This window comes from Hemiscyllium ocellatum, chromosome 32 (genome assembly GCF_020745735.1).
Source record: "Hemiscyllium ocellatum isolate sHemOce1 chromosome 32, sHemOce1.pat.X.cur, whole genome shotgun sequence".
NCBI classification, from domain to species: domain Eukaryota; kingdom Metazoa; phylum Chordata; class Chondrichthyes; order Orectolobiformes; family Hemiscylliidae; genus Hemiscyllium; species Hemiscyllium ocellatum.
Window position 1 is genome coordinate 34,871,661 of NC_083432.1, and position 17,827 is coordinate 34,889,487.

At 38.6% G+C, this 17,827-nt stretch overlaps 1 protein-coding gene across 4 annotated transcripts in view; it reads right to left on the reverse strand.

Annotated features, from left to right (window-relative positions):
* Positions 1–17,827, reverse strand: part of nbr1a (NBR1 autophagy cargo receptor a) — a 78,915-nt gene that overhangs the window by 38,697 nt on the left and 22,391 nt on the right. For all 4 annotated transcript variants that reach the window (XM_060848663.1, XM_060848665.1, XM_060848664.1 and 1 more), the window contains exons 3-9: positions 16,996–17,014; positions 14,514–14,536; positions 9,990–10,208; positions 8,179–8,256; positions 4,390–4,607; positions 2,217–2,381; positions 752–958 (exon numbers count right to left, since the gene is read on the reverse strand). In XM_060848663.1, coding sequence (XP_060704646.1) covers positions 752–958; positions 2,217–2,381; positions 4,390–4,607; positions 8,179–8,256; positions 9,990–10,208; positions 14,514–14,536; positions 16,996–17,014 — 929 coding nt within the window. The remainder of the gene's footprint in view (positions 1–751; positions 959–2,216; positions 2,382–4,389; positions 4,608–8,178; positions 8,257–9,989; positions 10,209–14,513; positions 14,537–16,995; positions 17,015–17,827) is intronic.

A 17,827-nucleotide genomic window follows, 5' to 3' on the forward strand; every position in this document is an offset into this window, starting at 1 on the left:
AACAAAAATAAGTTAAATTTCTCAGACTGCAATCCACAGAACTCACTTCTGCCTCTGGCCCTGTAAAGTCAATGTTGTTAGAGGGGAGGTCTTACAGAAACATATAAAACTATGAAGGGATAAGATAGAGGTAGAGAGGATGTTTCCACGAGCAGATGAAACTAGGACAAGAGGGCAGAGCCTCAAAATTAGGGGGAGCAGATTTAGGACTAAATTGAACACTTCTTCATCCAGAGTGTTGAGAATATGTGGAATTCTATTCCCAGTGAAGTAGTTGAGGCTTCCACATTGAGCATCTTTAAAGCTAAAATAGATAATTTTTTGAACAGTAAAGGAATTAAGGGTTATGGTGAGAGGGTACGTTAAGTGGAGCTGACGCCACAAAAAGATCAGCCACGATGTTACTGAACGGCGGAGCAGATTCGAAAGGCCAGGTGGCCTACTCCTGCTCCTGGATCTTATGGGTTATTTTGCAGTGACAGGTGATGGTGTTTGATGTCTGTTCACAGATTATCAAATTATGGAAAATACACAATTATCAATTGGGTATATCAGATAAACAACTTATACAGACCCATTATCTCTGATGTATGGTTAATAAATTATGCTGCATTCTATACAACTGTTTCGGATTTCTGAAAGATACAAGGTACTGCATTTGTTCAAACATTAAAGAAGGTTTTCATGACTTCGATGTTTGCTGCAGAAAATGCTGCAATGGTTCTCCAACAGTTAATGATCCTCTACTTACACTGCTGAAACCCGCTGAACTCTTTTAGGTTCTTGTGTTGGTTGATTCAAGTGCTCACCAAGGTGCACACCATTCCATTGCAAATGTTTCTTCTGCAATTTTAACTGCTTTTTAATCTCCTTAAACTCTGCTTTGCGTTGCCTCTTTTCAGTTCGTAATCTTTGTTTTTCCGCTTTCCAAAAGGTTTTATCGATTTGTTTCTGCAGCCTAAGAAAAGTTGAAATTGCACAATTCAGAATTTACACCAAATTTTCCTTTCTAAAACATAAAGAAAACAATCTTCCTAATATTGTCTTGAAATAGTGCATAATAGAAAGATACAGCATGGTTGACAATGCAACTAGCCCAAAGGAAACAAAAGCAGAGAGAACTGCATTTATGTCAGTGCCTTTCACAATCATTAATCATTCCACAGCACTTTACACCCAATGATGTATAATTGCTATTTTATAATGAACCCAAAAGCCAGCTGGCACACAACCACCTCCCACAAACTGCAATGTTATAGCAACCAGATCATCAGTTTTAGAGATGATCATTGAGGGATAAATCACTTCAAAATAATGCCAAGAGTTCGTTCACATCCAGGTAGAGAACACATTAGCTCAAAATCTTATATGAAGGACAGCATTTTGGACAGTGGAGGATGCACTCTCTTGTGAGGGGAACAAAGATCTTCACGCTCAAGTTCTGGAATGGGATGTATCCCATAATCTTCTGACAAGATGTAGCTGACACTTAAAGAACAAACTTTACGCCAACAAAGCTCAAGGTTCAGATTTACAAGTTGATTAGAAAGTCAATATAGAAGCACATTGCAAAAACGTCACGTTTGTTAGAGGTTCTTTTCAGAAATAATTTTATATACATATTATACACTCCATCATCATGGGCAGCACTCCGCGCAAACCGAGAAAAGTGCTGGACTCCAACATGACAAATATAGCAAAGGCCTAATTAACTGAGAAATACTGTTACTTCAACAACTGCAAATGCAAATGCATGTTAGCACATTAAAGTTACAACTCAAAAACATGGCCATTCAAAATAACGAAGACACATCAGAATTTACAGCTCATAAATCAACTACCAGCATTACATTTGGTGGTCTTACTTTTACATTCCTTAAACTCCATTCAATCTAAACTTCTGATAATTTTTTCCCCACCCACTGCACAATGCAAGTGATATTTCACGGAGTCTAGTTTCTTTCACTTGCTGTTATAAAGTTGTTTTTAATTTGTTACCCATGGTCCAACTTGCTCGATTGCATAACTGTCAGAAATACCCTTCTGACCTCTCCATTCCATTCTTCTGTAAGTTTGAATACCTCAAAACTTATTGCTCTATAATCTACATTATTCAAATAAAAAAACCCATTTTGTAGTACTTTGTATTTCTTCACACCAGGTAGAATCCTCGAAAGAAAATTCTAGAATGCCAACATATGCAGAATTGACATTACCTTGTTTGTTCTGCTGTACCAGATATAGCACTTCCAATAAATTGCGCTGGTGTAAGCTCAGGCAAAGACGTTGAAGGTTTTCTCAGCTTCAGCAAAGGGTGGTTAGGATCATGTCTGTAGTTACCAGCTTCACAGGACTCACAAATGGTGTATGTGGGGCAAATGCTATGAAAATAAGATTTAAATTGCATTAATTATTTTACAATTTTGCATACTTATATTCAATATATGCAATGATTAGTTTTCTAACAACAAAAGATTGCACTGAATAATGAGAACCCATTCCAGTAAAAGGTTGCAAGTCCAACTTGTTATGTTCTTAGTTATTGATTTTGTGAAAATATCTCTCCTAATAACAAGCACTTATAAATAACCTGTGGAAGCACATAGAATAGAAAACACGTGCATGACACTTATTTCCAACATTGTGATCTCTTTACAGTAAGTGTCAAGAACAGTAGAAAAGGTTCAAGCAACCTGAATGCTAACCAAAAACAGAAAGTATGTGTTTTTATATTTGCAAATGGGAACTAGAAACAAGTCCAAAGTCTCAGACTGTTCAACACAGAGGAAAAGAAAAGTCAAAGATTATGCTAAGGTTTTCACAGACATGTAGTTGAGATATTTTGTACAGGATTTTTCTGTGAAACTATATGTCAGTTCTGCATTCTCTTAGGTACAATTTAGGGCAATTAAGTTATAGTTAGTAAGAATAAGAAATGCCTTTGGTCTTTCACTGATGGAAACAGTGAACTACCATTTGGGCCAAGAATCATCTCAGGAATCAATAACCATGATCTAACCGCACACAGCTTTCGCTTTGCATTTCAACGACATATAATCTGAGTTGCATTTAAACGATAAAAAAAGATACATAGCCACTATGCACATGCCATATTTTGTCAGGAGATAAAATCAGTTTATTTAAGAAACACACTCCACAGGTTTTGTGAAAATGCAAGACCAAAAATCACATGAAACTTGGGAACAGACTTTGTCATCGGAGCACCGGTAGCCTCAAAAATGAGCTGGAAACAGCCTAATTTCAGTTGTCTGGCAATAACCCTGTTGGATTGATGCCCAGCTGTGTGTCACATTTCAAGCTCTTTAATCTAATTGGAGGGCTGGAGCTCTTCAGAGCCTGTAGGCTCAAAAAGACATTGATCGCTGGCAGGGCTGCAGCCAGCCAAGAGATGCAGCAATGGTCAATGTCCTTGCAACAAGTGAGATCACTTGACAATCACCAGGACCAGACAGACAGGTCTTGGCCAGGGGTGTGCAGCTGGTGAGGGCAGGACCAGTGATGCCATAGGAGAGGATATTTCTACCAAGTGACCAATAAAAAGGTTCCCCTAACTCAAATCAATGCCAGGATTTACCAGGCCATCTGCCCAGACTGACAGAAGGCCCACCAACTGCTGGTAAAACGACAGAGCATAAGAAATCCCTTATTTGGCAATCAGCCCCACATTCTTTCAGCATTTTCCAGATACCTACTCTCTTATTCTTCTTTTGCAGGCAACACAAAACTCAGTCACTTGGCTTCATACCTGATTTAAACATCAAGGGCTCTGAGAAAAGTGCAGCAAGATTCTCTTCTCCAATGTGCTTGTGTGTTACTGCTTTGTTTTTGTGCCAAAGCTAAGATTATTTTTACAAAATAACTGCAATATCAGTGTAAATGAAGAACTTTGAACATTATGTGGCTGTTACAGGCTTAAGGTACCCTAACACAAGTAAAATTTAGTTGCAAAGTTATCTGCACAGCAGAGCAACAGATTTACAAACAAGGCACATAAACTTCCGACATTTATCCACGCTGTTCAATGTCTGGCTGCCAAATGGTATAAAAGAAATTTCAACTATATAATTCAGTTTACATTGCTGAATTTCAATATTGAGGGTGATCCATTTAAAATGTAAAATGTAAGCACTCACAAAACAAAATTAAGGACTTTTGACCTCAAATTCAAGATATTTACATTGAGCTACAGAAATTTGGAGGAGGCAACAGAACCAGATACTTTGGAAGTAAAATTAATCTTGGGTGGCAGCCCAGAACAGGTGATAGCATATTAGTCACCTATTTCACATGCCACTGATTTCTCATTCATTTGGAATCATCCCCTAAAGCAAATTTCAAAATGAGAAAATATTTTACACTTTACATTACCTGCACTGATAGCGTATTCCAATAATTCGAGTCAGGCAATTGCTACAAGCCATTAGCCAATCATGGTAACCAATCTGTGTAGTGCGGGTCTCTGGAACTTGTACAGTACATGCAGCTGAAGTACTGAATGGGTCATGCACCTGCTGTTGAATGGTCACCTTCTCAAAGAAGTCGCAACAGATTCGGTCAACTGTTTCATTCACAAGCTTTTCTTTGAACTGAAATTAGAATGTACACAATCAAAGCTCTAAATTGCAAACATAGAGTTTAAAATGTAGCTATAACACATTGCAGTATCCCAGTGAGCCCATGGCTACCAGGAGGATCTCACATACGGGTGGCAATTCATGGCTGCTTTGCCCATGATTTTCTGTGAATAATGATGGGTAAGCAAATGAATTCCAACCTCAGGGCGCACTTTGGTAGTATTGTGTATCAAAAGCTTATGTTCTATTCAGGAAAGCTGAGCCAGTAAAGGAGCCTCAACTCTTACATACATTTACAGAGTGAAACATGACAAGCACACACCTTCTTATTCAATCACACCACAGTTTCACTCTGTGTCTCTTCATAATGTGCTTAAGTGAAACCCCAATGCTCTCCATCTGCATATAACTAAACACAATTGAAATAAGCTTAACAGTTTGCCTTAAAAAAAAGCAAAGAAAACATAAATTTAGGCAAAATTGAGCAATGAAAGGTATTTCATATTCCCAATCCATTTTGTGGAACAGAACAAAAAGATTTAATTTTGTGAGAATACAGGTGCACTCTCAAATTCCTCACTCTCAGTATCAACGCCTTGCCTTTTACAGAGCAGGCAAAAAAAAACCCAGCAAGCTTTAATTTGAATTACAGAGAATGTCTAAATACAGTGAACAGAGGATGCAGGAAAATGAAATCATATGATTCCAAACCATCTTAGATAATGAAAACAAAAGAACTGCAGATGCTGGTAAATAGAAACAAAAAACAGAAGTTACTGGGAAGCTCAGCAGGTCTGGCAGTATCTGTGAAGAGAAATCTCAGTTCTGAAGAAGGGTCACTGGACCCAAAACGTTAACTCTGCTTTCTTTTCACAGATCCTGCCAGATCTGCTCAGCTTTTCCAGCGACTTCTGTTTTTGTTTCAGCCTAGGTAATGGTCACTGCTGGTATTAATTTACTTCTTATACATTAGATTTAAGAACTCTTCCACTCTTCTTCAACTTTCCTGTGTCAGCATAACCTGCTTAAAATGATAAAAGACGAAACATAGAAATTCTAGATTTGAGTAACCAGATTTGGGCATGTATATCTATACTTAGTCTGTCAATAATAGATCTATGAAAAGTGGCAAGTATATAATTTGTTATATTAAAAAAAGCAATATCCTGCCTGACCTGCTGAGTATTTGCAGCACTTTGCTTTTCAGATTGCAAATCCACTATGTTTCACACTAACTCTCTTTTTTGATGCAATTATATATAAAAAGCAACGAGTAAGCAGAGCTATAATTTCATATTTCATAATACCATGAAAATGGTTTTCAAGATTCACCATGATCAACCAATACCATAAATAGGATAACTTTATTCAATTCAGGTAGGATTAAATGCTGGGATTTGAATATTGTGTACATTTCCAGAAGACCAGTTCAATATGAAACTGATCCTAAGATGTTACAAATGATAATTTCAGAAGTCCTTTGATAAACCTGTCTTGAATCTAGCCAGACAAATTTAGGGTGAAATATCTATTATCGGGAATGACAGCCAACTTGTAACCCATGTAAATGTGTTTGGACAGAATCAACATAGTTTCCTTTCAGGCACTGATCAACAGCAGAACTGACTTTCATGTCTCTACGAACGAACAAATATCTGCCCTTCCAGTTTTTGAGTTTGAATAGTGGAAATATCTATTCTGTTCTTTTAGTTAAATTCTAACTCCACATCCTGTTTTATGAATCAAGTTGGAGTCTAGTTCTATACCTTTTGGTAAGTCTCTAATACCCCAATGAAGGAGACATTCTTAATACCTCAATGTAGATTGAAAATATTAGTCATCACTTAAACTGCCAGGGCATCACAAGGCAGTCGATCCTGTCCTTATTAGTTGTCAGATGTACAGGCATCATGCAGTAAAGTTCACTCAATAGTTCACTACCCATGTCTTCCCTAACCCAGTCCAGGAACAGATGATAAGTGCAATGCCCCAGCACCATTTTGCTAGTAATTAACCTTGATAAACTAAGTAATCTCTGTCTCGAGTAGGCCTCAGACCAGACTGGGAAGATATCTGGTTGAATGCCAAGTCTACACAGAAATACTGAGGTTATACTATCATCTTCCATTTCATCTCTTGGCCTATCCAATTACAGTATTGTGTACACCAACAATCCATAGTAAAGAAACATCAGGTTTGTGAACAGTGATCATTCACTGAAAATTCACAGAATTTTCTATCAGTGTCTGGTTCCAAAAGCTTTTGCATAATTTGCTTTCAGTTACCTGTACTTATGTTATTCATATAACTGTCCAATGTAACAGCATGTTGTTGTAATGATCACAATGAGCAAAATTGACTTAAATTATTGGAGCTCTCCTAAATAGAATTAGCATTTTTGTTCTGAGCAAATGGAGTCTTATTATGTCAAACAAATGAAGCAAAGCTTTCAAACCCATTTGGGTTAATCTGTCATATAGGAATGATTTTGAATTACACATAATGAAAGTACCAGTAGGAACTGTCACCTGGAGGTTTTCACTAATAGGGGTTGACAGGCCTTGGCCTTGACAGCCAACGTCATGGATTCAAGGCTCGGAGACTTTTAGCAATGTATTCTGGCTCAACACTTTATAACTATGTTTGATGTCTCACCTGAAAGAGGGGCCTTTCCTATACTTCTTAACAGATTTTTTCAAAATTAAATTCAAATATTCAAAGAAATTTAGGGATTTTTCAAGTATTCTGGCCAATATTTATTCTATAGTTAGTATAAGCAAAATAGATCTGATTATCTGATCATTAATCTCTGTTACCTGTTTATCCTTCGATTTCTTTGAATTTCTTTATGATATGCTGAAGTCAAGAAAGGTGCATGCAAATGTAAGTTCCCTCTTCTACAATAATGGAAGGAAACACCTATTTTCATCTTAAAAATGTAGGCATATTCAGTTGGATTTAACAACACCAAAAGAAAACTATCAAGTGATGCTACTTATTGTGTTCCCATCACAGGAAGCAAGGAATGTTCTGTTACTGATGTTTGTCAGCAACAGTTATATAATTAAGGTTAGGCAATAGCGCTGCTTTATAATTTTATGACAAGATCTTCAAGGTTTTGATAGCATGTCATTCAAGTTTTATCATCAAAATCAAATATGGCATGAACTGTCCAAAATCTAACTGTCCTTTGAATGGCAAGAACAAGCATTCCTACAACACCAAAAAAAAGACAAGTCTGCTACAAAGTAATGAAAGGGAGATTCAGAAATACAAGATTGTGTCATCCTCATACTAGTTACCCACTGTAAAAATTGCAGTGGTTTGGAAACATCAGGTTAGAGTACTTAGACATGCATTCCCTTCACTGCAGCTGTAATATCATGCTTTAGAATTAGAAGGACAGAAACTGAAGACATTTTAGCAACATAGTCTCACACAGACATGAATACAATCAGTGTTGCAAAATTACAGCCCAACCTCTATCCAACGCGTGCTCTTAGCTACTGAGACGTATCATTAATAAGACTTTTCAATTTTTGCCTTTTAATCCCACCAGAACAACAGAAATGCCTATACTTACTGTTTCCATGTAACGTGTGAACCAAACTGGAGGCAATCGCCAATTTTCCTTGCTTTGATCTACATTTTTTGACATCACCTACAAGAATATTGATAAGCACACCAAGTTACTACATTTTCAAAACAAAAAGAAAATAAAACAGCACAGACAGTTATACCTTGAGTGGCTGCAGTGTTAAGATAGGAGAGAGAAAGCTTCAAATACTAGGTAAATAAGCATCAGTAGTTGTTACTTGCAAAAACAGAAGTTGCTGGAAAAGCTCAGGAGGTCTGGCAACATCTGCGAAGAGAAATCAGAGTTAACGTTTCGGATCCAGTGACCCTTCCTCAGAACTTGGTTGTTTTAGCTGTTACTTAATTTGCTACCAGTTAATTCAAGACTGTGATAGATTTGTGAAACAATAAAAAGTGAAACATCAACATGATGCAATAATGATATATCGTCCATGCCTACAATTTAATCTGCTCAAAGTCAGTCGTTTAGCATTATAATGTTAGGTGTCTCACGGAAGCTAAAGTCATGCAAGTTTTCACAAGGAAGAATTGCCGTATCTCCTTTACAGGTGGCTTTCACACTGCTGTCTGGCTAGCCAAATTATAACACACAAACTGAAAACAGGTCACGCATTCCTTATTGTGGAATGATGAACCTCTTGAAAAGACAAATCAAGTGATAGGAGGTTTCAAAATAAAACACCTAATAGCAAAAAAAATGACAATAAGTAGCAGGCCTCCAAGTCAGGAAAGTAATATAGAAGTATTAAGAGGAATAAAAGAAAAGGCATGGTTCTGAAGGGATCCTTTGTTAAAGCACGCTATTTCAATTGCATTATGAATATCAAAGGCTAGCAATATTCAGTACTTACATTTAACTTACTTTTTTGACTTAGAAATTTCTTTTTTTTATATATTTTAATTGAAAGGAAAGTTTTTTTTCCCTTTTGAATATCACAACACATACAGAGCCAAACAATTCAAACCAATATTAAAAAAAGTTAATTATAATACTTTTTTCAGCTTAATTGTAAAGTCTTAACTATAATAATAATGATAACAACTGTAACACAGCTCAGCAAAATAAAGCAATAGCCATTGATCATCCAGCGCATAAGTTTATAAATATTCAGATGTTCGTAGTTCCTCCCCTCTGAATACCAAACCCATTACTTAGAACTGCCATGGGATATAAAGGCTCTTAGTATGGCAGACAAATCTGCACCGAGATAGTCCAAAAAGGGCCGCCACGTCTTATAGAAATTCTCAGTTTTACGGTGCACCATACTCGCCAGAAAGTCCAAGGGAATGTGCTCCATGACTAGCTTATGCCAGCCTGCCAGCCCTGGGGGGTTGTCCCACACCCACCCCAACAGAACGTTCTTTCTGGCACAAAAAATGAGGATACTGAAAAGCTTTTTTTTGTGTGCATCTAATGAAAGAGAATTAACAAAGCCAAGAAGGAGAGATACCAGGTCCACCTCCACCTCCATCCCCAAGGCCTTCTCGATTTCACCTACCACAGCACTCCAGTATGCCTACATTCTGTGGCAGGATCAAAGACAATGCATAAGCACGTCTATGCACACTTTACATTTAGGACACATTGAAGAAAGCAAGGCAGTCTGGGGCTAGATGGACCCTGTGGAGAATCTTCAATTGCAAGGCATGGGTCCTATTGCAAATCAAGATCCTTCTTGCACTTTTCCAGATAGTCTCTCATATTCCAGAAAAGATCTCAATGTCCACCTCCCTCTCCTATATCCGGTAAAACCGTTCAACTTTGAAATTTTTAGCACTTCATAAAAAATACTTTACCTTTCCTTTAGCTTCTTCTGTGACCTTCATGCCTTGGCCAATGCATTTCACCAACTGTGAATAGTGTTTCATTTCTTTTTTCTTAGCCTTCTTATTCTGAGACTCTTTCTTTTCATTATTTTCAAAGGTTCGTTTTGCACACTGGCTTTCCACTTTTTCCTTCAGTTGCGTTACTTCATAAACATTCATTTCAATCTGATTTCCTTGTTTAACTGCACTCTAATTAGAAGAAGCACAAATAACAGTAACAAGATAAAAGGTCGCAATATTAAGACCATAAGACACAGGAGCAGAAATTAGATGACTCAGCCCATCGACTCTGCCTTGCCATTCAAGCATGGCTAATAAGTTGCTCAAAACCATTCTCCCGCTTTCTCCACGTAACCCTTTATTCTCAAGAACCCATATCAGTCTTAAATATATTCAATGATGTGGCCTCCACAGCCTTCTGTGGTAATGAATTCCGCAGATTACCCACTCTCTGGCTGAAGAAGTTTCTCCTTATCTCCATTCTAAAAGGTCTTCCCTTACTCTAAGGTTAAGGCCTTTGGGTCCTAATCTCTTACCAACGGTAATGCCTTCCCAACATCTACTCTGTCAAGGCCACTCAGAATTCTGTATGATTCAAATAGATCTCCCCCTCATTCTTCTAAACTCCCATCGAGTATAGACCCAGAGTCCTGAAACGTTCCTCATATGTTAAGCTATTCATTCCTGGGAGCATTCTCATGAATTTCCTTCAAACACACTCCAAGGCAAGTACATCTTTCCTGAGATATGGAGCCCAAAACTTCACACAATACTCTAAATGTGGTCTGACCAGAGCCTTATCGAGCCTCAGAAGTACATCGCTGCTTTTATATTCAACTCCTCTCAAAATAAATGCCATTATTGCATTTGCCTTCCTAACTACTGACTCAACCTGAAAATTTACCTTGAGAGAATCTTGGACGAGAACTCGCAAGTCTCTTTGCACTTCAGATTTCTGAATTTTCTCCCATTCAGAAAGCAGCCATGCCTCTACTCTTCCTACCAAAGTGCATGACCTCACACTTTCCACTTGGTACTCCATCTGCCACTTCTGTGCTCACTCTCCCAACCTATCCAAATCCTTCTGCAGACTTTCTGCATCCTCAATGCTACTGTTCCCTCTAACTATCTTTATATCATCTGCAAACTTAGCCAGAATGCCCACAGTTCCATGATCTCGATCATTAATGTATAAAGTGAAAAGTTGTGGTCCCAACACTGAGCCTTGTGGAACACCACTTGTCATCAGCTGCCACCCTGAGAAAGACCCTTTTATTCCCACTCTCTGCTATCTGCCAGACAGCCAAGCTTCTATCCGTGCTAGCACCTTGTCTCTAATACCATAGGCATTTATCTTACTCTGTAGTCTTTTGTGTGGCATCTTCGCAAAGGCTTTCTTGAAGTTCAGGTAGATAATATCCATTGAATCTCCTTGGTCTAATTTGTACATTACTTCCTCAAAGAATTCTAGCAGATTTGTTAGGCATGATCTCCCCTGATGAAGCTATTCTGACTTTGCCCTATTTTACCATATAGTTCCAAGTATTCCTTGTTCTCCACTACTATCTCTCCAGCATCATTTTCCAGCAGCCCAATGCCTACTTTTACCTCTCTTTTGCCCTTTATATATCTAAAAAAACTCTTAGTCTTCCTTTATATTACCGGCTAGCTTACCCTCATATTTAATCTTTGCTCTTTTTTTTAAATTGTTGCCCTCTGTTGGTCTTTGTAAGCTTCCCAATCCTCTCCACTTTGTCACATTATAGCATGAAAGCATATCTCTGACTTCCCGAGTCAGCTGTGGTTGCCTCATCCTCCCTGTACCATGCTGCTTTTGCCTTGAGATGAATCTCTGCTGTGTCTCCTGAATTACTCCCAGATACCCCTGCTATTGTTGTTCCAATGTCTTTCCTGCTAGGCTCCAATCCCAGTCAATTCTACCCAGCTCCTTCCTCATGCCTCTATAGTTGCCTTTATTCAGCTGTAATACTGTTATCTCTGATTCTGTATTCTCCCTCTCAAATTGTAGAGTAAATTCAATCATATTATGATCACTGTCTCCTAAGGGTTCCTTCACCTGAAACTCCTTGATCAAGTCTGCCTCATTGTACAACACTAGGTCCAGTATTGCCTGTTTCCTAGTGGGCTCCACCACAAGTTGGCAATGTTGAGACATTCCACAAATTCCTTTTCTTGCAATCTTGGAAATATTTTACCACAAGTAAAGTGTAAGTTGAACTTCAAATATTTTAGCTTGAAAAAGGTTCTTTTTAAAATCAAAGTAGACTGGTATTCAGCAGGGAGTAGAGACCAAGTTGCTTACAAGACTATAATATTTGGTGAGAGGATACTAATGCAAGTTGTGAGCCTGAATTGGTTTGCTTGTGGAAGACAAGTCACATCTTACAATATTATCTCTTACTTCCCTCAGGGTTAGCTAAGAAAATAATTAGGCAACTGATATGGAAGCATTGTTGCTTGCCCTTTTGGGTGTAAACAAAGAAAAATGCTTGCAGAAAAACCAATTTGTGAGGTCAAGCACATGAACATCAACATTAACTAGACAGACCTGGAATAGGAACACACTCTACAGAAGAAAACTGAACAAAAATACATCTCTTTCAAATTCAAATTCATTCAAACAAAATTAAAATCAGCTAGGAAATGGAAGCTCTGACTCTTCCACTGCAACAAAGAATAAAAATGGGGACTAATTTTGATAGAGGCATCAACATTGTTTGGCAAATTGGGAAGCTCAACCAGTATTAACCACACTAAAATGGAGAGGATCATCAATGAAAATTCAAGTGAGCCCTGGATGTAGGTTTGCTCGCTGAGCCGGAAGGTTCATTTTCAGACGTTTCATCACTACACTGGCTAACATTTCAGTGAGCCTCTGGATGAAGCACTGGGATTTAGCCCACTTTCTAAGTTTGGGTTTCCTTGGGTTGGTGACATCCTTTCCTGTGGTGACATCATTTCCTATTTTTTTTCAGGGTGTGGGAAATGGGATTCAAGTCAACGTGTTGTTGATAGGGTTCCGTTTGGAATGCCATGCTTCAAGGAATTCTCATGCGTGTCTCTGTCTGGCTTGTCCTAGGATGGATGTGTTGTCCCTCCTCATCTGTATGGAAGGATACTAGTGGGAAGTGGGTCATGTCTTTTTGTGGCTAACTGATGTTCATGTATCCTGGTGGCTAGTTTTCTGCCTGTTGTCCAATGTAGTGTTGGTTACATTTCTTCTAAGATATTTTGTAAATGATATTAGTTTTGCTTGTTGTCTGTATAGGGTCTTTCAAGTTCATTAGCTGCTGTTTTAGTGTGTTGGTGGGTTTGTGGGCTACCGTGATGCCAAGGGGTCTGAGTAGTCTGGCATTCATTTCCAAGATATCTAATGTCGGGGAGAGATTCTAGGGTTTCTGGACACGTTTGGTTTGCTTGTTTGGGTTTGCTGCTCAGAAAATGGAAATGATTGCCAGGGTACTGAGACCCCTTGGCATAATGGCAGCCCACAAATCCACCAACACACTAAAACAGCAGCGAATGAACTTGAAAGACCCTATACAGACATCAAACAAAACTAATGTCATTTAAAAAATACCATGCAAGAACTGTAATAAACATTACATTGGACAAACAGGCAGAAACTAGCCACCAGGACACATGAACATCAACTAGCCACAAAACGACATGACCCACTCCCACTGATATCCTTACATACAGATAAGGAAGGACACCACTTTGACTGGGACAACACATCCATCAGAGGACAAGCCAAACAGAGACACGCACAAGAATTCCTAGAAGTAGGGCATTCCAACTGGAACTCCATCAACAAACACATTGACTTGGAGCCCATTTACCACATCTTGAGAAAAAGAAGTAGGAATGACATCACTATAGGAAATGATGTCACCACAGGAAATGACATCACCAACCCTAGGAAACTCAAACATACAAATAGAACGCAGGTTACACCAACAGTGCTTCATTTGGAGGCTCACTGAAGATGTTACCTTGTATGGTGACAAAATGTCTGAAAACGAACCTTCCACCTTAGCCAGCAAACCTACATCCATATTTGGTTATAATGAAGGAACCAGGCCAGTACGTACATTATACAAAGGTCATCTCTATTATCGTAATCTGAACCATTTTCCTTCTAATAATGCTGCTGAATTTTCACACAATTATTAATCAGAAAGTACAGGATTGATGCAACACCAAGTGAGCTGAAAATGTATTGCTGGAAAAGCACTGCAGGTCAGGCGGCATCCAAGGAGCAGGAGAACTGACGTTTTGGGCATGAGCCCTTCTTCAGGAATCATGCCCGAAACGTTGATTCTCCTGCTCCTTGGATGCCGCCTGACATGCTGCGCTTTTCCAGCAACACATTTTCAGCTCTGATCTCCAGCATCTGCAGTCCTCACTTTCTCCTAGCAACACCAAGTGACACAGCATTAAATGATTCAGTAGTTAAACTTTGTAAATTACCTTCAAAACTTCTTCATACTCCTCTGTTATAAAGAAAAAAATACAATTAATTTAAAAAAAACATACAGAACTAAGTACAAATATGCAATTAAAATTTCTAAACATGTATGGGGCTAGGATGGTACTGGTAATCAGCCAAAGAGCACAGGGGCATGAGAGAGGGAGACAACTATTTAAAGGACACAAACTTGAATTCCACATAAACTGTGGGTCAAAGCAAGGAGAAAAGCCTCCATACATGATCACTGTCAGAACAAGGATTCCAGGTGCGTTGCAGATGCCTTTTGCACCATACTGTAGCCAGTTAGCCAATGAACCTTGCACTCCCCCAGATGACTAAACTACATATCCAAAATAAAAGTTACAGGGAACATACTGTGTTGCTCAGGGCTGAGCAGGCCAGGTCATTGAGTGTCTTTAAGACAGAGATAGGTACATTTTTGATTAGAAGAGGATCAAGTGTTAGAGGGAGATGGCAGGAGAATGGAGTTCAGAACTGCATCCGCTATGGGCTGAATAGCCTAGTTCTACTGCTATATCTCATGGTCAAGATAGGGCATCAAGTTGAAGTATTGGATTGGTTTGGGCTTACAACAAGAACCCACTTGGTTAAAGGAGTTGATATGTGCTGAAATTACTGCCAAAAAGATTAAGCTGTAACTTACCACTTCAATTTATTAGATCTTTCCATGGAGACCACATGGCTTGTGGAGAGGATTCAATGCAATACCGTGTCTGCGTGGGTTTCCTCCCACAGTCCAAAGATGTGCAGGTCAGGTGAATTGGCCATGCTAAATTGCCCATAGTGCTAGGTGAAGGGTAAATGTAAGGGTATGGGTGGGTTGCGCTTTGGCGGGTCGGTGTAGACTGGTTGGGCCAAAGGGCCTGTTTCCACACTAAGTAATCTAATCTTTAAAAAAACCTGTCCTTAGTAACAAGCTGACTCAGAATAAATGCATCACTGCTAAGGATTTTCAGCACAATTTAAAAGGCATACATTGTTTCTATTTACTTTTTTTATTATGTTGGAGCTTTGAAGCGTATTTTTAAAACATAATGGAATGCTTTGTCAAGACTTCATCAATACTCTATCAACAGTTAAATTGGAAATTCGCTGAGGACCTCACTTTAAAAAGTGAATGTTGTGTTACTGACCTTGTAGGCATAATCTGGAGATAAGGTAATACTTGTTATTTTCAAAAAAAAGTGTTGTTATTGGTGAGATGTCAGCATGCTGGTTAGGCCTGTATTTATTGCCCATCCCTAATTACCCTGAGATAGAGGCAGTTAAGATCAACCAAATTGCTGCAGGTCTGGAGTCACATGGGAGCCAGACCAGACAAGGACAACAGTTTTCCTTCACGTTAGTGAACCAGATGGGTTTTTTATGACATTTGACAGTGGTTACCATGAGGCTCACTTTTTCTTCCAGACTTTCATTGTATTTAAATTTCCACTAATTAGCATGTTGGGATTCAAACCCATGACCCCAGAAGGCAAGTCTGGGATTTTAGATTAATAATCACAACATGACCACCTCCTTCTGTCAATATGTTTCTCAGGAACCCTCCGGTCTGAAGAAGGAATAAGACATCAGACAAAACAGCAATAGGTGTTGGAGGTGAAAGGGATAGGATGGTGAGATGGACTCCTTCACCCCTGCAGGTAGAGGGCATCCCTCCTCTTCTCTACATTTGCAAGATAATCTATGTGACCTCTTCACGTGTCCCCGAGCCAACCCAACCCAAAACCTTCTACTTGGTGTCCACCTTTCATCCACAGTTTCAGTAAAAATAGGTATTTAGAGGCCACAGAAATATATAATCAGTGCTCAGGCACTAATGCTAAGCCTGCAGTTTGAAAACCTCCAGGCAAATTAATCAGCAATTAGGTCCAATATTGCACTTTAAACCCAGAATTGTGAATAAGAGAATCTTAATAGCAACGTTTCACAAAAACGATACAGTAAACAATTAGATTTAAGCAATTAAACATGTTTAACAGAAGATGATTCTTCATAATATGTTACAGATACAGGTTTGTTTTAACCCACTTATTAAATTAAAAAAGGTATGAATCATAATAAGGTGCAAAGCACATCAATTTAACCAGGTCATTTGGAGATTACAGGTGATATTCAGCATACAGTGAGTCCTGTTGCTCTTTGTGTAAGTACAGTACTCTTGTACATCAATAAAATAGTTCAAAACTTTGTTAGTAGAGACCTGGAATTGTTTGTGTTATTTGTGAAAATGGCAGGCCTGAAGAGGGAAGAAAATAAAATTTATTTTCATATAAACTTTAATATTTTAAGCTTATTCTTAAAATTAAAACTCCTGGAGGCACAGTAAAACTTTGTTTTCTGCAAGCAAGCCAAATGTTTGAAAAGCCCAACCAAGGTACATTGTTAATATTTTTTTAAAAAGTGATTCTGACGTGCCAGTTTTCTATATCTTGAAATTTAATTCTATTGCATACTTACCTGCACTATTAACAGATACCTAAAAAACAAAAAAAAGTAATGAAATAAGACATTTACTACAAAATACTCTGAACATCGAAAAACAAGGACTTACATAGCTTTCAAAACCAATGGTCAGAGTAATGACCTATCTTTAGTATCCTTTTCCTTCAGCACGGAGGTGCTTTGGAGCAAAAGAGCATATCAAAGCAATAACACATATTTAATATGGTGTGAACATGGAATTTTCATCAGCAAGGCAAATGACTCCTGCGAAGACTCAGCACGAGTCTCCAAGTTCTGAGAAAGATCACATACTGTCTGTGTACAAGACACAGACTTGCAAATTTAGAAGCAGATTGACAAAATCCAAGGTTTATGGACCTCAGGCATGCACAGGACAACAGCTGGAGGTTAACCAGTTAAAACCCTCCAGATTACATACCAGCAGAGATCACTGGCAAGCTTTCACTGTTTATAAAACTAGCCAATGTGTCAGCTTTATCTGGTCCTCATGACAGATGTATTCTGACACATCCCATTAAAATGCTAGACCGGCTAGTCATTCATCAACTGCCCTGTGCAGAACTAGTTCAATTATCGGATTTCTGAATCTGTTAGGGATTCAGCATGACTCCAGTCTATTATTAGCGAAATAATTCCAGAAAGCCAGTATCTCGTCACCAAGTCACCACTTATTTACACATGTCACTAATGCAGCTAGCTCAGTACTGGCTCAGAGAGTGAGCAGGAGTTGTATCACTCCTGTTTAATGTCTGTCAGCCAGGACTCCCTGTTTGGAACAGGTTAACAGCCCCAATCAGGGACCTCTGACTCCATGAGATCTACCTGC